Source organism: Mesoplodon bidens, assembly GCF_964165515.1.
Source record: "Mesoplodon bidens genome assembly, chromosome: X".
In the NCBI taxonomy this organism is placed as follows: domain Eukaryota; kingdom Metazoa; phylum Chordata; class Mammalia; order Artiodactyla; family Ziphiidae; genus Mesoplodon; species Mesoplodon bidens.
This window is the reverse complement of record NC_138163.1, coordinates 108,338,676-108,364,219: the sequence shown is the minus strand read 5'-3', so window position 1 is coordinate 108,364,219 and position 25,544 is coordinate 108,338,676. Positions and strand designations below refer to the sequence as shown.

At 35.3% G+C, this 25,544-nt stretch overlaps 1 protein-coding gene across 1 annotated transcript in view; it reads left to right on the top strand.

The window, feature by feature from the left end:
- The window catches only part of CFAP47 (cilia and flagella associated protein 47), a gene marked incomplete at both ends in the record, with an annotated part of 276,077 nt that overhangs the window by 235,756 nt on the left and 14,777 nt on the right, over positions 1 to 25,544 (top strand). The window contains 3 exon segments of the mRNA XM_081223108.1: positions 439 to 591; positions 13,540 to 13,711; positions 24,833 to 25,001. Of these exon segments, the coding sequence (XP_081079234.1) occupies positions 439 to 591; positions 13,540 to 13,711; positions 24,833 to 25,001 (494 nt within the window).

The window sequence follows — 25,544 nt, the reverse complement described above, 5'->3', positions numbered from 1 at the left end:
TAAAATATATTTTAAAAGTGTTATTACAAAATAAATATTATACAACTTATTTTTTAAATTATTTGAAGGTGTTTGCTGTAGTATTTTTATATAAGTAAAGTTTGGTATTTACCACAATGAGTATACAACTAGCTGAAAAATCCAGTCCCTGAATCACATTTCTACATCCTGATGTAGTCTTCTATACTTTGGTGTGTATCTTCTAGATTCATCTCTCGTCATGCTATTTTTACATATTATTTAATATTCATGTTGCTTCCAAAATGTCAATGTATGTTGATACTGAATGAGTATATGTGTGTTAATACCAGATGCAATGACATGTTAAAGTATGCCAAAGGAACTTTTATTTTTCATAACATAATTCATTTTTTCTATCTCAAGAACAATCATATAACCCAATAGTCAAATTAACTGAAAAGTATTTCTCTCCTGTAGTTGTCATAAAATGTCAGTCCAGGAAGCGGGTAGAAGAGGAGGTGGAAGTCACATTGGATGGAGGTTTTTGGGGACAAAATCCTATCTTAGATCTGACAGACTTTGTAGTGATTCCAAAAAGAAAATCATATGATTCTTATGAAGATATCAAAGGTAAGAGAACCACAGTCATGGGTATAAAAAATTATAATAAATAAAGACTCAGTTTTCCTTAAATTTCAGGTTGCTGATTACTCAGTTGCATGAAAATCCATTCCCATTTATTTTTCACATACAGTATCATTAAAATAGTGCCCAACGAGTATTCGTTTATGTTTGTTCTCTTCACATAGTAGTTTTCTCCAAAACGACAATAATTATGGTTATCAGTGGATTTATAAAAATAGGTCGTGATTTTGTCATCAGTGAGGAAAGAAAAAGTTACAGTAACTGTAATTTTCATTTCCCTTCAACTTGAGTTTCTTCCTTTACTCTCTTTTTCTGATTTAAGGAATAAGATTGAAGCCATGGCTTCAGCTTTAAACTTGGAAGCAGAACCTTGAATAAAATGTTTCTTATTTAAAGAAATATAAAAATTGACATAAATTAGATGTAATACCCACATATATTTTGTACAACTACCCCTCTGACATTTAGAGTCTTAAATAAGACTTTTCAAAAAGTTAATACTATGGTCTGGCAAAATCAAATCTCAGTGATGCAAACTTTATTTTTCAGCTATCTCCCAGATGAACTAAAGTAGAATGCTCCTATTCACACTGAAAGGGAAATTCCCATCGCAGTGTTTTGTTAGAATCAAGGGGAGAAATCTATGTTTGTGTATTATTTAAAAAGCAAATTAACTACAAAATTAAGTATGAAATTCCTTGCAGAAACAAAATATCTTCTCTAGTTTTCTCATTTATATGTATAGTTTTTTACTTTAATCTCACTATTATCATCCCTGTGTCTAATCTAATTATTTCAGTGATAAGAGAATGTAAATGAGGTATAACTGAAGAGAGAGTATACAAGAGTATAGAGAGGATACAAGAGATATAAAATAGTTTTTAATTTTTTATAATAGCAGCTATTTCTACTAAGTTATAAATGCTCATTTTAAATGGTTCAAGAAATTCCTGAAGTAATATGGATAGCAGCCCCTCAATTCAATTCAGCCCCATTCAGATGGTGTTAGAATATAATAAACTTGATATATACCCTCTCATACTTCCGGCCATACTTGAGTGATGGAAACATGTTAGGAATTTAACCAGTTATTTTAACTAAGACCAATTAACAGTGACAAACAAGACAGGCATATTTCTCCTTCACATGTAAGCCTGGACTTGTGCATGGTTTAGGCAGTATAGTGCCTCTGCCCCTTGAGATTATCAGGGATTCAGGTTCCTTTTCTCTTGTTGCTCCACCATCCACTAAGTTGTCCTCATCTGCATGATCAGTTCTATAGTCATGTCCACAGTGAAGAGCAAGCTGGTTCCCTTTAAAGCCATGACCTGAAGATGCATATGTGATTTCTACTTGTATCCCACTGGTGAGACCTCAGTCATATGGGCACACCTAGTTGAACTTGAGGCTGGGAAATGCCTCTTGACAGACCCAAATAAAATTGGGGGGCATTCGATTATGAAAAAAGAGGAAAAGAGAGAAAGTAAATATTGGAGAGACAATTAGCAGTCTCTGCCATATTTTATTTGCTGTGAACTGTTAAAATCTATCATCAGTCCATCCGAAAGTACTTAATGAGGATCTATTATACATCAAGTGTTTTCCTGGGCACGGAAATTCACACGTACCCCTATCCCTCTCCTACTATCAGACTGGTATCCCCACTCTGTAGGATAGAGTTCCAGTCAGTTTCTGGTCAACATCTCAAATCGCCTACTGAGATGAGGATCCAGGTTTAACTGGCTGGCTCTGCACAGCCGCTGTTGCCGTGAACCGAGTACCACCCTCCATTCTCCAGTTCTCTCTCTATCTGATATAAAGTATTGTCACTCTGTCTGTGCCTTCTACCATACTCCAAACCCAGATTAGAACCTTTCTGATATCCATGCCAGTTTATTTATTAAGCACTTAGTCTTCCAAGAACAGTGCTAAGTGTTTTATGTTTTGTATTTATTATATTATTATAGGACTTATCATCAAAGAAACCCTATGAAGCACATAGTATCCCTGTATTTTTATTTTACAAGTGAGGAAATCTAAGTAAAAGAAGTTTAGTGACTTGTCCAGGGTCCTACAATGCAGCAGTGGAAGGGATAATGCATGAATCCAGGCCTGACTATTTTTTAAAACCGTTTCAAAAAATACTTTAGATTTAAAACCTAAAGATGAAATAGTAGGTTCTGAGCTGTCCATATTGGCATCAGGCCTAACCTAATTGCTTTTTCTTTTAAAGCTCTGTAGAAATCAAAAACTTTTACAAGGGAAAAGCTTTCTGAGAGGTTCCCTAGCATAAGGTATAATGCCTGGTACAAAGTGGCCAATCAATAAACAAAGAGTTGTTTCAGCTTTCCCTTTATTATCACACTCTCTTCTATTTTACTTTGTACCCTGTTTTATCCTGTTGCTCTTTTTTTCAGTAATAGTGTTTATACATTGCTTGCTGAATAAAAAATGACTTTGCAACATATAAAAGTACCAATACCCATCAATTTTTCACCTATAAAAATATCTATTCCATATGAAATGATATTTGATGACTTTTACCTACTAAAATGTTTTTGATGTGATTCAATCTATAGAAAATAATCCTGAATTACATTCACCATTTGTTCCCTACTGTCATTCCAGCCTGTTTATCTTTATTTGCTGAAGCTGTAATATGTAGAGCTAGGGAATATTTATTTCTCTGCTTTTCTATGCAGGCCTGCTTTCTCCTCTCTTTGCAGGTCTCCTTTCTCTGCCTGCTCATCGACTTATACACGTGGCTCCATCACGCTTAATAAACACTTCCCATTTGCTTCATGAAACCCTTGGTGTCTTCTAAAAAAGATTATTCAAACTGGGGTTCTATTATTTGCAAATAAACATTCTGAGAGTAAATGTAGAAGAGGATCTAGAAATAATAAATATTTCTTAAATGAATTACAAAAATGTCAGAATAATCTCCCCTACACACTTTCACTATAAAATTTGCAAGGCAATATTTGAAAAGCTGGAGGTGGAATTATGAAATGAGTATCTATGTTATATGTATCCAACGTATTTCAAAAGATCTTTGGAATTCCAAAAATATTAGTTCACCCTAACTGTGTTCTTTTTATTTACTGGCTAGTTATTGATAGTATGAAGTATGTGAGAGTTGGAGATAGTAATGCAGTTACTAGGTTGCACAATGAGATACTTAATTCTTAATTATATTAACTTATTACTTATTTTTTCCCTTTGGTTGAATTTTAGTTTTGTCACTGCAAAATGCCAGTGTAATCATGAACTGCTTAAATTTATAAAAAGTGAAATAAATTTATATGAGGAGAGGGAAATTTTCCATTTCAATGCCTGTTCAGTTACTCTCTATTTCAAAGAACTGTCCATTAATAATGGAATCAGACTGATCCAAAGCATTTCCATTTATCTCAAAAAAGTTATTATAAATTGGATATAGATTTTGCCTTAGTGAATCATGTAGTGACATTAGACAAATGTAGGAAATGTAATCTTTAAGTAAATGAAATTCTGTTGGGTTTCTTTTCTTCAACCGATAGCCAATACTCAAAGAAAATTCTGATTGTTTATGCATATCAGGGATAAGAATATTAGTGTAGATTAACCTCAGAATTCAGATGTGTAATACAACTTCCAATTTCCAGTGATAAATAAATGTAAGTACTTTCTTATTAAAATAGAAAATAATTTTAATAAGCAGCCAACCTATAATAATTATACCCCAGTGAATGTCCAGTTTCTTTCTGAAGTGAAACCATTGTTTTGTGTGTCATCCTGCTATGCTTCAGTGAATTTTTTTAAGGGGGGGTTCTTTATTCTTTTTTTAAATAAATTTATTTATGGCTGCGTTGGGTCTTTGTTGCTGTACGTGGGCTTTCTCTAGTTGTGGCGAGCTGGGTCAACTCTTTGTTGTGGTGCACAGGCTTCTCACTGCGGTGGCTTCTCTTGTTGCAGAGCACGAGCTCTAGGTGCGTGGGCTTCAGTAGTTGTGGCTCGCTGGCTCAGTAGTTGTGGCTCACGGGCTCTAGAGCGCAGGCTCAGTAGTTGGGGCGCACAGGCTTAGGTGTTCTGTGGCATGTGGGATCTGCCCGGACCAGGACTCGAACCCTTGTCTCCTGCATTGGCAGGTGGATTCTTAACCACTGCACTACCAGGGAAGTCTGCTTCAGTGAATTTTAATAGTTTAGTGTTCAAGCCTTGATTTTTATTTGAAATCTATCCTGTTGAAGGCAAAATGTTGATGCTTCTATGACATGAAGTGGAAAGGAAGGTAAAGAAATGCTTGTATCCAGGACTCATCTTACTATGTTCTTGATACTTTAAATTGCTTAAATTGTACTCTTGTCAGGTTGCAAGCTAAAGAAATTATAATTCTGATAATAGAAATTGATTAAATCTTATTACCTGAAAAAAATCCACTTCCTCCTAGATAAGCAAGGTCTATAAGGAAGCTGCCAACATCATTTTGAGAGGTTTGAAAGGCATGTTAGGAAAACAGTCTCTCTCAAATAGCTCTTGAAAATATACCTTTTGATATGGTTCATATTTTACTGCTTCATTACTTTTCATGATGAAAAATAATGCTTACTATTGAAAATAACTATTTGGAAGGCTTGCAGGCTTATCTCTTCCCATCATTCTCTCTAAAATAGCTTTTTCTCTGCTCAGTACCACCAAACGCAAGAAGCTATCTATTTTTTGGCAAAAGACATTTTAATTTGTGAACATTTATTTCTGTTCTGAAGCATGTCTTGCTATACAGATGTACATTTGTTCAGTCCCATCTCAACTTTAATGTTTTTCTCTTAGTGTCTTTTCTCTGAATATTTAATAAATCAGTTGACCTCTCTCTTTTCTGAGTTCCTTACAAGCATCTGGTAATAACTGGATTCCTTTACTGCTGTTATTCCAAAGATGTAACCAACTTACATGCACTCTCTGTAATTCTCCCTGCTTGCCCTTTCCTTCTCACCTATTTCTTTATGGAGGGACGAGTCTGGTCACAAGTCTGAATACTATTTTAGACTTTATGCAAAGGCAAACCAGCTACTTTCACCTATGTGTGTCATTTAATTATAGTTTACTCAACACATTAAATAGAACTCAAAAGAATTATGTTGTTTAAGCCATTTTGTACTTCCTATAGTCTCTTAAATCCCTTATGATGGAAATTAGAGCACTTCACTCTGTGGCTTGAACTTTGATGTGGCTTTTTTAGGTGTGATCATTAATTACACCCTGTATTCCCTCATCCGAATTTATAAGCATCTGAGAAATAGATGTAGAAATAAAGCAGATGGAGATCAAAAGTTACCTTTATATAAAGGTGAACTGGAAAATGACTTTGGATTCGTTTGGGCTTATTAATAAGCCAAGGTTGAATATTCTATCAACCTTCCACCAAAATCGAGTGCATTAACCCCAACCTAGCCAGTTGTAGACTCCCTACAGGAATAAACAACCAACACATGAAGAAGGAAGAGAAAGTGTACATCCTGGATTCAGGACATCGGGAAAGAAAAAAAAGGGTCTGCTCATCTGCTCATGCTTCATTTCTTCACCCAAATTCACTGATCAGATATGTTGCTTTCCCTCGGATGGCAAATCATGATGGAGGAGGCAGATTGATGCTGAGATTTTTTTTCCTCCTGTACCTTTCCCTTCTAGTGAGCGAATAAGCCTCACTATGTAAACATGATCAGTAGGAAATAAGGATCCCCACCACTGCCTTCCCATTATTTCCCTTTATCTTCATCATCTTCTTTCCCTGAGAGTCCAATAAAACTATCAAACCTCATTAAATGAAAATACCAGGACCTCTCTGTTCTCTTTCCACCCTGACTCCTCACACACACCATTGAGTTAATGAAGATTGATCACTTTCATATCTTTTTTATTCAACAACAATCTAGGGAGCATCTTTGCTGCCAGGTATTAATGCTGAGTCCCAGAGATGCCAAAATTAACAAGACACAAACTGTTGTCAAGGAATTCAAAAAACATCTATCCAATATGTTGGATTTATGCACCTGTACTATTTAAATCAATTGGTGTTGCCCTACTGGGATATTATAATACTTATATTTTTAGACTGTATTATTTTGAAATGTCACTTCTATAAGACTACAAATTATACCGTGTGGGCAGAATTTCCCCTATAGTTGTGTTGATTCTTCCTAAGTAACTCCTAGTCCATGCCTTCTTTGTGCCTCTCTGGAGATTAGTTCTGTGACTCTCTCTCTATGGGACTTTTTCTGTGAGAGTAGTTTTGCCATTTAACTGCATAACAGATTCATGCCTCTTCCTGTTATTTCCCAGTGTTCAGTAGCTTGAGGCTGTTTTTCTTTGATTAATCTATTGTCTTTTTTTGTGCCTGATTTGCTGATTTATGTGTCACACTGGTCGCATTTCACCCCCCCAGGCCAGTCATCTTGTTGCATGTTGTTTACATGTTGAGTGTAAACACCCCTGTTGGGTTTGGTCTGTGATCACAAACAGCTCCCGAGAAGCTCGTCATTGGTACTCCCATGACCCCACACTGGCCTCTAGACTTGATCCTTTCCTCTGCTTCTCTTCATTTTGCTTTCTCTACTCAACTCACTCCATTAAGCCTTCTGTCCTAACTACTCTAATGAGAGTACCCCTGACAAGATTGTCAACCTTATCCAGTATGCCGAATCCAGTGGTCAGATTTGTGTTCTGAGCTTACTCATCGGCAGCATTTACCAGTTGACCCAGTTAAAGAACTTTCTGCTCTTGGCTTTCATGACTAGCTTTATTTATCTCTCCCTTCTCCATCTCTGTTGTTGGCTCCTCTTCCTCTGATCAGGATCTAAATGTTTGAGTGACCCAGGCCTCTGCCCTGAGGGCCATCACACCCCCTTGCGCAGGTATGGCCTGCACATTTCCAGATGCAGCTGCTGATGGCATCTTCTCAGCAGTTGTGCCACTTGACAGGCCTGGTATCCTAGGTTGTGACATCTGAACACAGACAGCTTGGGTTCTTCCATTTAGTCTCTGTAGGGCCTTGACAAAATTACTTTAGTTCTCTATAAACTTTGTTTCTTCAATTGTAGTATGGAGATAGTAATGGTATCTGTTTCATAGGATATTTTTTTAAGATTAAGTGCAAATGCATAGAATCCTTCAAAGTGCCTGATTCTCAGTAAGTGTCTCAGAAGTGTAAGATATTACCATTATTATCATTTAAAAGCTCTGGTTGGGCATTCTCTGACAGTGATGTAACTAGAGGGCCCGTCTTCAGTCACTGACAAATAACATGTTGAGATGGAAACATGATTCTTTCAATGTCATTCAGTGGGTTTTTTCATTAATACACAAAAGAATATTCTATCAAAAAAGAAAGTACAAAAATATGGTACCTAAATCTTAGAGTCTGAAATTGGGTGCTAATTGCTAAAAGCTTAGATAAAATACTTATGTTACAAGAAGTTCCTTTATCTTTTATTTCTGGTTTCTTGTTTAAAATGAAACATATAAGAAGAGCATCAGCTATGTGGCCACTTTCTTCCTTTAATTTTCATTTTGTAGTTTACTGTACTTGCATTTGTATTAAAGGAACATGCAGTTATTTTAAGTTAATCAAAATGTTTGGTCTATTAAATGACCTTATGAAAGTGAAGTAAAGCATGTAAATGAAATACCCCTTCAAAAAGGTACACAATTTTGTAAAAAAAATAATAAGAATGTGCAGATGGCACATTCTTCATTATCTGTTCAAAGAAAATAGCTTTAGGTAGTTTATCCAGTATCCTCTCTTTTCTTTGAATACCTTGTTGTCGTTATCCTATTTCAGATTTGTCTTCAGTACTCCATTCATTCCTTGTATGATTACTGTGTTCTTTCAAACAAATGTAGATGCCTGTTATTAATGAAGAGACAACTATAGAAATTTAGGGAAAGAACATGAATAATATTGTTCTTTATGCTTTGATATTCATTTCTCTATAATTGAGACATTTTGGTTCGGTTTGCTATGAAACGTATTTCTTACTGATTAAAATATATATGGTAAAAAATACATAATTTCAAAGTACATTTTGTAAATAAATTGGTTAAAATTCAGTACTTTTTGATTATTTATCATATTTAATCAAGGGTTCTCTTTTTAAAAATTACTAATATTCTTCCACATTGAATAAAATGCAGTCATTGCCCTGAGAAAATTCACCCAAGTAATAGGCACCCTTGGCCAACATAGTGCCCATTGCATGATTTATGGGCATGATGATACAAACATTAGGTTGAATGATAATTATGCAGACATAATATCTGGATGGAGACATACCCCTCTTATTCAATATAATGACCTTGCTGTCATACCCAAATGATTATTACCATCATTATTTTATGAGACAGTAGATGATCAATAGATGGATAGATAGATAGATACAGATATAGATATCTCATACTCTACAATTCTCTGAAACCTGTTTGATTAAATATTTTGTATGTATCAATGTGTTAAGGCTATGAATACAATACTGAAGTGATAAGCTCATGATTCTAGTTACCAGTCAGGACTGCTCGTGTAGCTGCCACTTCACACATCACAGGGCATTGCTTGAGCTTAATCTACATCTTCCTCTCACCCTTGTGAAAGTCACCACATGGCCTGAACTACTGCAGAAATTTCATTACCTTCTCTCCTAATCCCCTCTTGCTCAATTTACCATTCAACGATCACATCACTTCCATACTTAAAACATTCAGTAGGCTCTTGGTATTCTTAGAAGTCCCAAATTGTCACTGTACCCTGCATGGTCTTGCCTATTTTGCCCAATTCATCTCTTGACAAGTTCTTCCCATTCACTTTTGCTCCACCTGCTTAAGTTCTTTCTCAAATGGGCCGAGGTGGTTTCCACCATGGAAAAATTCCCCATGCTGCTCTGATGCCTAGGAGGCATTTACTTTCTCTCTACATCCAGGAAACCCTTATTGCCTTTCAACTTTGGTGTACTGGTCACCTCCTCAGGACCTTAGAAGTCAAGTTCCCAGGACCTTTGCTGTCATAGCCTCTTCTGCTTCTCCATAGTAGCCGCTATCACAGTAGTCATTTAAAAACTAGTGATATAATTGGTAGTTTATTGGCAGTTTTTCCCTCCCAATCATAAAGCTCCATGAGGACAAGAACCTTATTTGTCATTTCAAGGAAAGCTTTCAAATATTATTCATTGAATGAATAAAGAAATGAAAATATAAATGATAAGAAAAACGTTTTAAAAGTCTGTTTAGATGTTGGCTGTGGAAACAAAATTATCTGCCTCATATTCATGAATTTATCAATAGCTAGGAAGTTTTACTGGGGCAAATTCTACAGGTCTTAGTGAGCAGTTTATGAAAATCTTCAGAGAATGGGAGACCATTGAAAATGGGAAGTACTTTTAGACAAGCCGGTGATAACCATTATATATTGTAAAATACAAAAAAAAAAAAAGAGGTTAGTAAATATTTCAGTACCTGTTAAAACACAATTGAAATTAAATATATATTTATCCTATTAATTTCATGAGTTCAAGTCTTTTTTTTTTAACATCTTTACTGGAGTATAATTGCTTTACAAGGGTGTGTTAGTTTCTGCTTTATAACAAAGTGAATCAGTTATACATATACATATGTTCCCATATCTCTTCCGTCTTGCGTCTCCCTCCCTCTCCACCCTCCCTATCCCACCGCTCTAGGTGGTCACAAAGCACCAAGCTGATCTCCCTGTGCTATGCAGCTGCTTCCCATTAGCTATCTATTTTACATTTGGTATTGTGTATATGTCCATGCCACTCTCTCACTTTGTCACTGCTTACCCTTCCCCCTCCCCGTATCTTCAAGTCCATTCTCTAGTAGGTCTGTGTCTTTATTCCCGTCTTACCCCTAGGTTCTTCATGACATTTTTTTTTCTTAGATTCCATATATATGTGTTAGACGGTATTTGTCTTTCTCTTTCTGACTTACTTCACTCTGTATGACAGACTCTAGGTCCATCTACCTCACCACAAACAACTCAATTTCGTTTCTTTTTATGGCTGAGTAATATTCCATTATATATATGTGCCACATCTTCTTTATCCATTCATCAGAGGATGGACACTTACATTGCTTCCATGTCCTGGCTATTGTAAATACAGCTGCGATGAACATTTTAGTACATGACTCTTTTTGAATTATGGTTTTCTCAGGGTATATGCCCAGTAGTGGGATTGCTGGGTCATATGGTAGTGTTCTATTTGTAGTTTTTTCAGGAACCTCCATACTGTTCTCCATAGTGGCTGTACCAATTCACATTCCCACCAGCAATGCAAGAGTGTTCCCTTTTCTCCACACCCTCTCCAGCATTTATTGTTTCTAGATTTTTTGACAGCAAGATCCTTTTTGACCCACCTCCTAGAGAAATGGAAATAAAAAGAAAAATAAACAAATGGGACCTAATGAAACCTCAAAGCTTTTGTACAGCAAAGGAAACCATAAACAAGACCAAAAGACAACCCTCAGAATGGGAGAAGACATTTGCAAATGAAGCAACTGACAAAGGATTAATCTCCGAAATTTACAAGCAGCTCATGCAGCTCAATAACAAAAAAACAAACCCAATCCAAAAATGGGCAGAAGACCTAAATAGACATTTCTCCAAAGAAGGTATACAGATTGCCAACAAACACATGAAAGGATGCTCAGCATCATTAATCATTAGAGAAATGCAAATCAAAACTACAATGAGGTATCACCTCATACCGGTCAGAATGGCCATCATCATGTGTCTTTTTAAGGGACTGCTAAAACAAGGACAGAATTTTCCTCCTGTATTTGTTACAGGAGTCCCAAGAACTGTTGACCTGTAACTTTGAAATTACAAACTGTATTAAGAGCAACTATATTTATTTAGATATTTTTTTAGAAATGTGCAATTACTCTCTTAAAGTTATGAGCTATGTTTGTCATGAGTGATTAATTTTATACAACAATCAGGTGATAATTAATTTACACTGGCCTCACTGATGTACCTCTTATCAACCATGTCCACATAAAAGTACTATACAGATTCTCTTCCACTTAGCAAAAGGCATATTTTAACTTGATAATATGACTTTTCAAGTAAAATGCAGAGACTCTAATATGATAGCTTTAAGACACGATACAGAATGTCAGTTTATGATTTTGTACAACCCAATTCTGTCCCTCTCCCTTAGGTGCTAGTATCAACATATTTGAGTTACAGGTAAGGGGGATATGTGTAGTTTGAAAAAATACTAATGTGGTTCCTAGTTGCCTCACCCACTGTCCCTTGCAGATAATCATCTCTGTGTTTTGTACCAGTGGGTTTTCTTATGATTGGCATTATGACATCCATAGAGACGATTCCCCACAAAGGGTTCACTGCTTCTGAAACTAAATTTAGCTTCTCATTTCCTATCTTCATTCTAACACAGCCGTTCCCATAAAGGCTTCAATAATTGAGCAGAAACAGATGCAAATCTCAACTACATACAGTATTTACTTTGAAGAATATGTCATTTGAATGCAGTGGAAATTTCATCTCCCACTAAACACTCTAAAATTCTTAAATACTGCTTCTCTGTATGGAATGCTGCTGCTTATACATTTCCATATCCTGTCCCCGAAACAAATAGACACATTAAAGTAGACATGTGGATTTTGCTACAACAAAGAATGGTTATTGATAGGAACAGCAATTGCTGATTTTGTCAACAGGATAAGAACTAGCAATTCAGGAGGTCAGAGATTTATTTTTACACATGGGAAAAAAAAAAAGATCTTGTAAGGGTGTGGGTCAGTCAGTTATTTTACATTAATAAGGTTTGCTGAGTAATCATTAAATGTGACTCAGGCTTGTTATAGCCAAGCTATTTTTCAGAGTTCTGTGGCAGAAATTCCAATCAGCTACTTCTGAAAGGTGGTCTGGTTTCTGTTAGGATTACTTAGAGGTGGCCGTCAGTTCTGTGAATCCAAGAATCATTTACCATTTACCTTTACACACTAGAGACAGACTTTAGAAATTAGCTCAGCTGTGGACCAGGTCAAGTCATGGTTCTCTGGAGCTGTCTTCCATGATCTATATGCAACAAACTTCTTGATTTGCAAGTTGGGTTCCTTACATGGGCATGGAGCATAAATATAATAAATGATTGTGCTTCTCTTCTACATGCCAGTCTTGAATTTAAGATATTTTTCACATGTACCTAACAAAACCCTGCTATAATTAACTTTCCTCTGCTAAACTACTGCTTAAGAAAATACAGTTAACCATATTGTCTATAATAACCCAAGACTAATGAAGAACTCTCTCTTGTATTAAACTTTACCAGGGAATTCCCTGGTGGTCCAGTAGTTAGGACTCTGCATTTTCACTGCTGAGGGCACAGGTTCAATCCCTGGTCTGGGAATTAAGATCCCGCAAGCCGTGCAATGCAGCCAAAAAATAAAAAATAAAATATACCAGTGTTTGAAAATCCTGCCCTAATAGACTGGGATGCAGTTTTAATATTGTTTGAACTTAATTCAAATTGTTCTTTATAAATTACAAGTCTATAGGCTTTTAATATATTTTTTATAGAGAGCACGTCATTATTTTTATTTTATAGTAAATATTGATTTTTAGTTTCTACTTGGCCATTTCTTGTTTTATAAGTCTGAATTTTAAGGATTTAAGATGGTGGTATTTAAGGATGATGGGTGCATGTATTTTTTATGTTCATTCATTTATTTACCTTTTAACAAAAGCATACTGAGTACTATTATATATCTGGTAATGCACTAGGTATTATGAACACAAAGCTAAATAACATATACCATCTTCTTCCCTCTAAATACTTGTGCATGATTAATGCTGACATAATTGATTTTCAACCTATACATATTTAATCGAATTAAAATGCATTTTAATTTTAATTTTCCTAGATATACTTGTAAAACTTGAATTTGAATACGAAATTCAATTTGAATCTGAAGTTGCGAAGGCTAATTTGGAATCCTGCATGGCTTTATGTTACATTAAAAAATCTTATAATATCAAGGCTGAAAGGGTAGCATTGGTCTTCAGTCAGATATTTGCACCAAAGAAACCATTGAGGTAAACCTGCTTTTACCCCTGTTTTCTTTAAACAATATTATTACTGTTTTAAAATAAATAATGTGATATTTTCTTTACATATTTCTATATTTCAGTTGCATTACTTCTTTGATGCTGTTGAGGTGAATAGATTATTTCTTTTTTTTTTAACATCTTTATTGGGGTATAATTGCTTTAGACCAGTGTGTTAGTTTCTGCTTCATAACAAAGTGAATCAGCTATAAATATACATATATCTCCATATCTCCTCCCTCTTGTGTCTCCCTCCCACCCTCCCTATCCCAACCTTCTAGGTGGTCACAAAGCACCGAGCTGATCTCCCTGTGCTATGTGGCTGCTTCCCACTAGCTATCTATTTTATATTTGATAGTGTATATATGTCCATGCCACTCTCTCACTTTGTCCCAGCTTCCCCTTCCCCCTCCCCGTGTCTTCAAGTCCATTTGTACATCTGCGCCTTTATTCCTGTCCTGCCCCTAGGTTCTTCAGAAACTTTTTTTTTTTTTTTTTTTTTTTTAGATTCCATATATATGTGTTAGCACACAGTATTTGTTTTTCTCCTTCTGACTTACTTCACTCTATAGGACAGACTCTGGCTCCATCCACCTCATTACAAATAACCCCATTTCATTTCTTTTTATGGCTGAGTAATATTCCACTGTATATACATGCCACATCTTTATCCACTCATCTGGCGATGGACACTTAGGTTGCTTCCATGTCCTGGCTATTGTAAATACAGCTGCAAGGAACATTGTGGTACATGACTCTTTTTGAATTATAGTTTTCTCAGGGTATATGCCCAGTAGTGGGATTGCTGGGTCCTATGGTAGTTCTATTTTTAGTTTTCTAAGGAGGCTCCATACTGTTCTCCTTAGTGGCTGTATCAGTTTACATTCCCATCAACAGTGAAAGAGGCTTCCCTTTTCTCCACACCCTCTTCAGCATTTATTGTTTGTAGATTTTTTGATGATGGCCATTCTGACCGGTGTGAGATGATATCTCATTGTAGTTTTGATTTGCATTTCTCTAGTGATTAATGATGTTGAGCATTCTTTCCTGTGCTTGTTGGCAGTCTGTATATCTTCTTTGGAGAAATGTCTATTTAGGTCTTCTGCCCATTTTTGGATTGGGTTGTTTGTGTTTTTGATATTGAGCTGCATGAGCTGCTTGTAAATTTTGGAGATTAATCCTTTGTCAGTTGCTTCATTTGCAAATATTTTCTCCCATTCTGAGGGTTGTCTTTTGGTCTTGTTTATGGTTTCCTTTGCTGTGCAAAAGCTTTTAAGTTTCATTAGGTCCCATTTGTTTATTTTTGTTTTTATTTCCATTTCTCTAGGAGGTGGGTCAAAAAGGATCTTGCTGTGGTTTATGTCATAGAGTGTTCTGCCTATGTTTTCCTCTAAGACTTTGATAGTTTCTGGCCTTACATTTAGGTCTTTAATCCATTTTGAGTTTATTTTTGTATATGGTGTTAGGGAGTGTTCTAATCTCATACTTTTACATGTAGCTGTCCAGTTTTCCCAGCACCACTTATTGAAGAGACTGTCCTTTCTCCACTGTACATTCCTGCCTCCTTTATCAAAGATATGGTGACCATATGTGCGTGGGTTTATCTCTGGGCTTTCTATCTTGTTCCATTGATCTCTCTTTCTGTTTTTGTGCCAGTACCATCCTGTCTTGATTACTGTAGCTTTGTAGTATAGTCTAGAGTCAGGGAGCCTGATTCCTCCAGCTCCATTTTTTGTCGTCCAGATTGCTTTGGCTATTCGGGGTCTTTTGTGTTTCCATACAGATTGTGAAATTTTTTGTTCTAGTTCTGTGAAAAATGCCAGTGGTAGTTTGATAGGGATTGCATTGAATCTGTAGATTGCTTTGGGTAGTAGAGTCATTTTCACAATGTTGATTCTTCCAATCCAAGAACATGGTATATCTCTCCATCTATTTGTATCATCTTTAATTTCTTTCATCAGTGTCTTATAATTTTCTGCATACAGGGGTTTTGTCTCCTTAGGTAGGTTTATTCCTAGATATTTTATTCTTTTTGTTTCAGTGGTAACTGGGTGTGTTTTCTTGATTTCACTTTCAGATTTTTCATCATTAGTGTATAGGAATGCCAGAGATTTCTGTGCATTAATTTTGTATCCTGCTACTTTACCAAATTCATTGATTAGCTCTAGTAGTTTTCTGGTAGCATCTTTAGGAATCTCTATGTATAGTATCATGTCATCTGCAAACAGTGACAGCTTTACTTCTTTTCCGATTTGAATTCCTTTTATTTCCTTTTCTTCTCTGATTGCTGTGACTAAAACTTCCAAAACCATGTTGAATAAGAGTGGTGAGAGTGGGCAACCTTGTCTTCTTCCTGATCTTAGTGGAAATGGTTTCAGTTTTTCACCACAGGACGATGTTGGCTGTGGGTTTGTCCTATATGGCCTTTATTATGTTGAGGAAAGTTCCCTCTATGCCTATTTTCTGCAGGGTTTTTATCATAAATGGGTGTTGAATTTTGTCGAAAGCTTTCTCTGCATCTATTGAGATGATCATATGGTTTTTCTCTTTCAATTTGTTAATATGGTGTGTCACGTTGATTGATGTGCGTATATTGAAGAATCCTTGCATTCCTGGAATAAACCCCACTTGATCATGGTGTATGATCCTTTTAATGTTCTGTTGGATTCTGTTTGCTAGTATTTTGTTGAGGATTTTTGCATCTATGTTCATCAGTGATATTGGTCTGTAGTTTTCTTTCTTTGTGACATCTTTGTCTGGTTTTGGTATCAGGGTGATGGTGGCCTCGTAGAATGCATTTGGGAGTATTCCTCCCTCTGCTATATTTTGTAAGAGTTTGAGAAGGATAGGTGTTAGCTCTTCTCTAAATGTTTGATAGAATTCGCCTGTGAAGCCATCTGGTCCTGGGCTTTTGTTTGTTGGAAGATTTTTAATCCCACTTTCTATTTCAGTGCTTGTGATTGGTCTGTTCATATTTTCTATTTCTTCCTGAGTCAGTCTTGGCAGGTTGTGCATTTCTATAATTTGTCCACTTCTTCCAGGTTGTCCATTTTATTGGCATAGAGTTGCTTGTAGTAATCTCTCATGATCTTTTGTATTTCTGCAGTGTCAGTTGTTACTTCTCCTTTTTCATTTCTAATTCTATTGATTTCAGTCTTCTCCCTTTTTTTCTTGATGAGTCTGGCTAATGGTTTATCCATTTTTTTATCTTTTCAACGAAGCAGCTTTTAGTTTTATTGGTCTTTGCTATCGTTTCCTTCATTTCTTTTTCATTTATTTCTGATCTGACCTTTATGATTCCTTTCCTTCTGCTAACTTCGGGGTTTTTTTGTTCTTCTTTCTCTAATTGCTTTAGGTGCAAGGTTAGGTTGTTTATTCGAGATGTTTCCTGTTTCTTAAGGTAGGATTGTTTTGCTATAAACTTGCCTCTTAGAACTGCTTTTGTTGAATCCCATAGGTTTTGGGTCATCGTGTCTCCATTGTCATTTGTTTCTAGGTATTTTTTGATTTCCTCAGTGATCACTTCGTTATTAAGTAGTGTATTGTTTAGCCTCCATGTGTTTGTATTTTTTACAGATCTTTTCCTGTAACTGAAATCTAATCTCATAGCGTTGTGGTCAGAAAAGATACTTGATACAATTTCAATTTTCTTAAATTTACCAAGGCTTGATTTGTGACCCAAGATATGATCTGTCTTGGAGAGTGTTCCATGAGTACTTGAGAAAAATGTGTATTCTGTTGTTTTTGGACGGAATATTCTGTAAATATCAATTAATGTCCCAAGATTTCCTTCTTTTTTTTTTTTTTTTTTTTTTTTTGCGTTACACGGGCCTCTCACTGTTGTGGCCTCTCCCGTTGCGGAGCACAGGCTCCGGACGCGCAGGCTCAGCGGCCATGGCTCACGGGCCCAGCCGCTCCGCGGCACGTGGGATCCTCCCAGACCGGGGCACGAACCCGCGTCCCCTGCATCGGCAGGCGGACTCTCAACCACTGCGCCACCAGGGAGGCCCAGATTTCCTTCTTTTTTATGGCTAAATAATATTCCATTCTCTGTATATACCAGATTTTTCTTTATCCATTCAACTGTAGACAGTCACTTAGATTATTTCCATATCTTAGCTTTTGTGACTAATGCTACAATAACATGGGAATGCAGATATATCTTTGAGATACTGATTTCATTTCCTTTAGATATACAATCCAGAAGTAGGATTGTTGGATCATATGGTAATTCAATTTTAGCTTTTTGAGGAAACTTCATACAGTTTTCCACAATGGCTGTACCAATTTTAAATCCTGCCAACAGTGTTCAGTAGTTTTCTTTTTTTCCACATTCATGCCAGCACTTATTTTTTGACTTTTTGAATAGGTGTGAGGTGATGTCCCACTGTGGTTTCAATTTGCATTTCCCTGATGATCAGTGATATTGAGCACCTTTTCATATACTTTTTGGCCATTTGTCTGTCTTCTTTAGAAAAATATCTATTGAGGTCCTGTGCCCATTTTTTAATAGGGTTATTTGTGGGTTTTCTTGCTATTGAGTTGTATGAGTTCCTTATGTATTTTAGATATTACCCCCCTATCAGATACATGGTATGCAAATATTTTCTCCCAGTCCAGAGGTTGCCTTTTCATTGGGTGATTTTTTTTTCCTTTGCTGTGCAGAAAAATTTTAGTGTGATATAGTCCTACTTGTTTATTTTTGCTTTTGTTGCCAGTGCTTTTGATGTTATATCCAAAAAATCATTTCTAAGACTAAGGTGAAGTATGTTTTCCCTTGTTTTCTTCTGAAATTTTTACTTTTGATTTATACAGGGTTTAGGTCTTATGTTTATATCTTTAATCCATTTTGAGTTAATTTTTGTTAGTGGTATAAGATAGGGGTCCAATTTTACTTTTTTGTGTATGGTTATTCCACTTTCCTAGCACCGTTTATTAAAGAGACTATCCTTTCCCCATTGTGTATTTTCAGCAACTTTGTCGAAGATTAGTTGACTCTATATGTGTGCATTTATCCCCAGGCTCTCTGTTCTGTTCCATTGGACTGTATGTCTGTCTTTATTCCTGTATCATTCCATATTGATTACTGCAGATTTGTAATAAATTTTGAAGTTACTAAGTATGAGGCCTCTAGCTTTGTTTTTATTTCTCAAGATTGTTGTGGCCATCCAGAATCCTTTAAGATTGCATATGCATTTTACAATTTTTTTAATTATTTTTTCAAAAAATGCCATTGAGGTTTTGGTGGGGATTGCATTGAATCTTTAGATTGCTTTGGATAGTATGGATGTTTTAACAATATTGATTCTTCCTGTTCATGAATATGGAGATATCTTTCCATTTATTTGTGTCTTCTCTAATTTCTTTCATCATTGTCTGTTAGTTTTCAATGTACAGATCTTAACATTCTTGGTTAAATCGATGTCTAAGTACAGTTGACCCTTGAACAATATGGGAGTTAGGGGTGCTGACCTTCTAGCAGTCAACAGTCAGGCTTCCCTATATGTGACTCCACACCGACAGATTGAACCAATCACAGATCATGTAGTACTATAGTATATGTATTTTTAAAAATCCATGTATAAGTGGACCTATGCAGTTCAAACTTGTGTTGTTCAAGGGTCAACTGTATTCTTTTTCATGCTATTTTGAATAGGGATTTTTTTTCATTTCTTTTTTCAAATAGTTCATTGTTAGTATATAGTAATGCAACTGATTTTTGTATGTTGATTTTGTATCCTGCAACTTTACTGAATTCATTTATTAGTTATAACAGTTTTTCCTGGAATCATTCTACAAATAAAATCATGTCATCTGCTAACAGAGATAATGATCTCAGGAAAAGCTTTTGGTTTTTCAACATTGAGGATGATATTAGCTGTGGACTTTGCATATGTGGCCTCTATTATGTTGAACTAATTTTCTTCTATTCCTAGATTGTTGAGGGGTTTTTTTTAATCATAAAAGGGTGTTGAATTTTGTCAAATTTTTTTCTGCATGTCTTGAGATGATCATGTGTTTTTTATCCTTCATTCTGTTAAAGTGGTTTATCATATTAATTGATTTTCTTATGTGGAACCTTCCTTGCATCCTATGGTTAAATTCTATTTGGACATGGTGTATGATCCTATTAATGTGCCATTGAATTCAATTTGATAGCATTTGTCGAGGATTTTTTGCATCTATATTCATCAAGGATATTGGCTGTAGTTTTCTTTTTTTGTAGTGTCTTTTTCTAGCTTTGGCATCAGGATAAATTATACTTGGAAGTATTTGGAAGTATTCCCTCCTTTTCAATATTTTGGAAGAGTTTAAGATGGATTAATGTTAATTCTTCTTTAAATATTTGGTAGAATTCACCATCTGTTCCTGGGCTTTTCTTTGTTGGGAGGATTTTGATTACTGATTCAATGTGCTTAGTATTTATAGATCTGTTCAGATTTTCTGTTTATTCATGATTCTGTCTTGGTAGATTACATTTTGGGGGGAATTTATTCATTTCTTCTAGGTTATACAATTTTTTGATATATAATTGTTCACAGCAGTCTCTTATGATCATTTTTATTTCTGGCGCATCAATTGTAATGTGTCCTTTTTCATTTATGATTTTATATATTTGTCTTCTCTTTTTTTCTTATTAGTCTACGTAATTTTGTTAATTTTGTGCTTTTCAAAAAACAAACTCTTAGTTTCACTCTTAGTTGATTTTTTTCTAGTGTCTCTTTGATTTATTTCTGCTCTACTCTTTATTATTTCCTTCTTTCTGCTAACTTTGGGTTGAGTTTTTCTTCTTTATCTAGTTTCTTGAGGTATAGAGTTTGGTTGTTTATTTGAGTTCTTTCTTCTTCTTTTTTTTTTTTTAAATGTAGGCATTTATCACTATAAACTTCCCTCTTAGTACTACTTTTGCTGCATTCCACAAGCAATGTTGTGTTTTTATTTTCATTTGTCTCAAGATATTTTCTAACATCTTTTTGACTTCTTCTTTGGTTCATTGGTAGTTCAAGATTTCATTTTTTTTTTTAAATTAAAATTTGATTTTTTAATTTCCACGTATTTGTGTATTTCCAATTTTCCTTCTGCTATTGATATCTAGTTTCATTCCACTGTGGTGGGAGAAGACAACTGGTAGGATTTCAGTCTTCTCAAATTTGTTTAGACTTGATTTGTGACCTGACATGCAGTCTGTCCTTGAGAATGTTCCATGTGCCCCTGAGAGGAATGTAAATGCTGTTGCTGTTGAGTGGAATGCTCTGCGTATATTTGTTAGAACCATTTGTCTATAGTGTTGTTCCTGTCTTCCTTTTTCTTATTGATCTTCTTTCTTGGTTTTCTATTCATTATTGGAAATGGGATTTTGAAATCTCCTATTATTATTCTATTGCTTTCTATTTCTCCTTTCATTTCTGTTAATCTTTGGTACATATATTTAGATACTCTGTTGTTGGGCATATGTATAGCTATAATATGTATAATTGTTATATCATTCTGGCAAGTTGATCTGATATAAGGTCAGTTTTTTATTAAGTCTACTTTGCCTAATATAAGTAAGGCCATCCATGCTCTTTTGTTTACCATTTGCCGTCTTTCTTCCCTTTAAAACTTTCAGCTTATGTGTATTTTTAAACCCAAAGTTAGTCTCTTATAGACAGCATATACTTGGATCTTGTTTTTTATCCTATCAGCTACTGTCTCTTTTGAGTGGGGAGTTTGATTTACACTTAAAGTAATTATTGATAGGGAAGGACTTAGTATTGTCATTTTGTTGTTTTCTGTATGTCTTATGGCTCTTTTGTCCATCTTTTCTTCTCTTGCTGTCTTCCTTTATGTTGTATTGATTTTGTTTTCTAGTAACATGCTTTGATTCCTTTCTCATTTTCTTTTGGGTATCTTCTATAGGTGTTTTCTTTGTGGTTACCATAGGGCTTACATAAAACATCTCATAAGTTTAACAATCCATTTTAAGCTGATAACTTGACTTCAGTTGCATACAAAATCTGTACACTTTGTTAGTCATATACAAATTACATATTTTATATTGTGTATCCATTAATATATTTTATAATTATAGTATTTTTATACTTTTGTTTTTTAACTTTTATGCCACAATTAAAAGTGATTTATGTACCAATGTTACACTATTGAGTTTTGTGTATTTTTCTGTATATTTACCTTTACCAGTGAGCTTTATACTTTCGAATGCTTTTGTGTGGCTGTTTGGCATCTTTTCATTTCAACTTGAAGGACTCCCTTTAGAATGCCTTGTAAGGCAGGTCTAATGGTGATTAGCTCCCTCAGCTTTTCTTTGTCAGGGAAAGTATCCACTTCATTTTTGAAGGATGGTTTTGCTGGTTATAGTATTTTTGTTTAGCAGTTTGTTTTTTATCACTTTAAATATATCATCCCTCTCATTTCAGGCTTACAAGGTTTCTGCTGAGAAATCTGCTGAGAGTCTTACAAGGACTCCCTTGTATGTGATAAGTTATTTTTCTCTTGCTATTTCCAAATTCTCTTTCTGGCTTCGTTGACATTTTGATTATGTGTCTCATTGTAGAGTTATTTGCTTTCATCCTATTTAGAGCCTTTTGGACTTGATGGATCTGATGTCCATTTCCTTCCTCAGATTTGGGAAGTTTTTGGCCATTATTTCTTTAAATAAGCTTTCTGCCTCTATTTTTCTCTTTTCCTTCTGAGACTCATAATGTGTATATTGGTCCTCTTGATATTGTTGTGTAAGTCCCTTAGATTTTCTTCACTCTATTTTATTTATTTTTTCTTTTTGCTCCTCAGACTGGATAATTTCACATGACTTTTCTTCAAATTCTCTGATTACTTTTGCTTGATCAAATCTGTTGAACCTCTAGTGAATTTTTTATTTCAGTGAATTTTTCAGCTACATTCCTCAGCTCCAAAATTTGTTTGGTCTTTTTTTATATTTTCTATCTCTTTGTTGAAATTCTCATTTTGTTCATACATTGTTTTCCTGATATTGTTGAACATCTTCATGACAGTTATTTTGAATAATTTGTCAAGTAATTCCTATAACTCCATTTCTTTATGGTGTGTTTCTGGAGAGTTATTTTGTTTCTTTAACAGGGTAATTTTCTTCTGTTTCTTCATATTCTTTTTAACTTCGTGTTGGTATCTACACATTTGAAAAAATAGCTACCTCTCCCATTCTTTACAGACTGGCTTTATACAGGGAAAGATCTTCACCAAGCAGTGCAACTAGAGACTCTGGGGGCCTCTCAGGTCTTTTCTGTGAATATGTCTTTCTGATCTTGTGTATGAAGATTACTAATTAGAGGAGCTTGCCAGCTTCTGTTTTCTCATGAGTTTGTAATCTCTTGCTCCCTCTTGTGTCTGTCTTCTGTAGTGTGAGTACTCTGAAATAGCACACTGCCCAGATCTTTTTTTCAGCAGCCTCTAGGCATCTAGAGTTTGTCATGTTCTCTCAGTTCCATAAGACAAGCAAGACAGAAACCAGAACCTTAAGCAGCCCACTGAAAAGCCAGAAATTTGGATGCATGTTCCACTCTTCTTTTTCTGCACATATGGAGAGCCTTCTGAGCTATATCAGTTTCTGTCTGCCATACCATGAGACCTCTGTAGAACCAGTACCCTGCCCAGCTCTTTTTTGTTCTCAGAAACTACCATGCTTCTAGAGTGTGTCAGGTCTCATCAATACTTCAAGATAGGCAAGATAGAAGCCAGTCCCCCAGCAGCCCCACACCTCCAATATCCAGATGTTGGATGTCTGGTCCACTCTTCTCTTTTCTTCACCTGGGAGAAGTGAGACCTGAGAATTTCCTCCTAATCCTGTGGTACTGTGCTCAGGAGGGAGAGCTTGTGGTGACAGGATCCACATATTTTCCTAATAGCTTCAGAGCAGCTGATTTTGCACTCACCTGGAGGGCAGAAGCCTCTTAACTGGTTTCAGAATTTCTCACAATGGAAATTGGCCATCTCCCTGACATCACCCCTCTGGATATTCTGTTTTATACATCTCTTATTTATTGGATCATGCATCATTGCCTAGCACTGGTAATAAAATGTTTTAAAACATTAACAATCATAATGACTATATTAATATTAATTAGTCCTTGTCAGGTACTTTCCATGTGCCAGGAAAGATAATAAACTTTATGGGTATTATTAATTTAACAGAATGAAAACTGAGGTTCAGAAAGACTAAGCAAGTTGCTTGAAGTCATGCTCCCAGATAGAGCTAAGATTCCGGTCTAAGCCATCTGTATCCTTAGTCCACTTTTTCAGACCACCTGCTATGAGACTCAGTACACATTTACTGAAAGGATCAGTGAGTCCCAACCTGAATCTCCCATCTGCTCTTCTATGTTTCACTGTTGGATCTTTTCTAGGAAACTGTTCTTTACCTTCTGCCTGTATCTCCCCTGTCAGTTTGGATTTTAAATTCCTCACAACCTCCCATGTACTGTGCCTCTCTCCTGCTTTCTTCTACCAAGAAGTTCCTCAAATTCTTTCACAGTCTTCATCTCAAATGTAATCTACCTTGACTTCAAGATGGTCACTTGAATCTTAAATGTCACTCAGTTCACTCCAGATCATAGCAGCTCGTCTTCAGGCCCAAGAATCTTTAATGAACCTGTAAAGTACTTATGTCTTACTTAGCAAGTGGAAAACTGAAGGAGAGTGAGCAAATATCACATTGGAATAGTAGTAAAAACAAAGGCTTTATGATAGCTGCTGTGGTCAGGCATTTTAGATATTAATTTATTTTAAAATAATTGAATTTTCATTTGTTATTCAGTTATTCAGTTATTATAGGGACAGCATTGTATTCTTTGTACACTATAAAAATAAAATGTGATTAAAAATATCTTTAAGATTCCATTTTTGTCACCCTACAAAGAATGACACTTTTCGATAATTTTAAAAATGCCTCCTCACTATTATTCTGTAAGCATTCCATAAAGTAACAAGTATCAGACTCACAGCTGCATAACAGCATTAATGTTTAACTGTAGTCCTATGCAACAGGATATAAACCAAGCCCTACCCATCAAGTTCTCATAAAGGGAACAGGGTAATGATACAGTTTTAAAGGTTGATATTATATTTTTGTTCCAGAAATCCCGAGCCATTCACAGCATACTTCCTACCTGGCAGTGATCCTGAGTTTTTCGTAAAACCTCAGGTTGAAGAACTTCTTCCTTTTGACACTGAAGGAACTCTAACCATTGTGGGTTTTAAACCCAAAATGTACAGCAGGAAATACAAAGCAACATTAGCAATACAGGTGAGTTCTACAAAGGCAGTAGTCAAGAATGTTTGATGTCACAAAAGTCATTAAATGACTTTGGGAGAAAAGGTTTCACCCAATGATCACAGATAAAGAATAGCAACATTATCTTGTAAAAGTCAACATATTTCAACTGCTCTGTCTTGTTTTAATTTTCTTTTGGTCAATAAAGAAATTTTAAATGTGACGTATAACCAAAAATATTGTTATCACCAGTGAAAATAGGAAATTATTTCTCTTCCATATTAAGGAATTGTGAAAGAGATAATGACTGTAAAGTGATTTGTATAGTCATGTATTGTTTTCTGTAATAACCAATTCAAAGACTTTAGGTGATTTGCGATAGAGATTTTGAAACCTTTGATTAAGGGATAAGATGTTGTCAAAATGTTAAAGTGTAAAATGAAGAAAATTAAATAGAAGATAAAATTTATCTTGAATTGAAAAAAAATGATGTGAAATGGGCCATTAATGTAAAATAATGTTAAAGTGATCATTTTATTAAAAGTTAAGGTAAATACAATTCTGAAAATTTAGCCA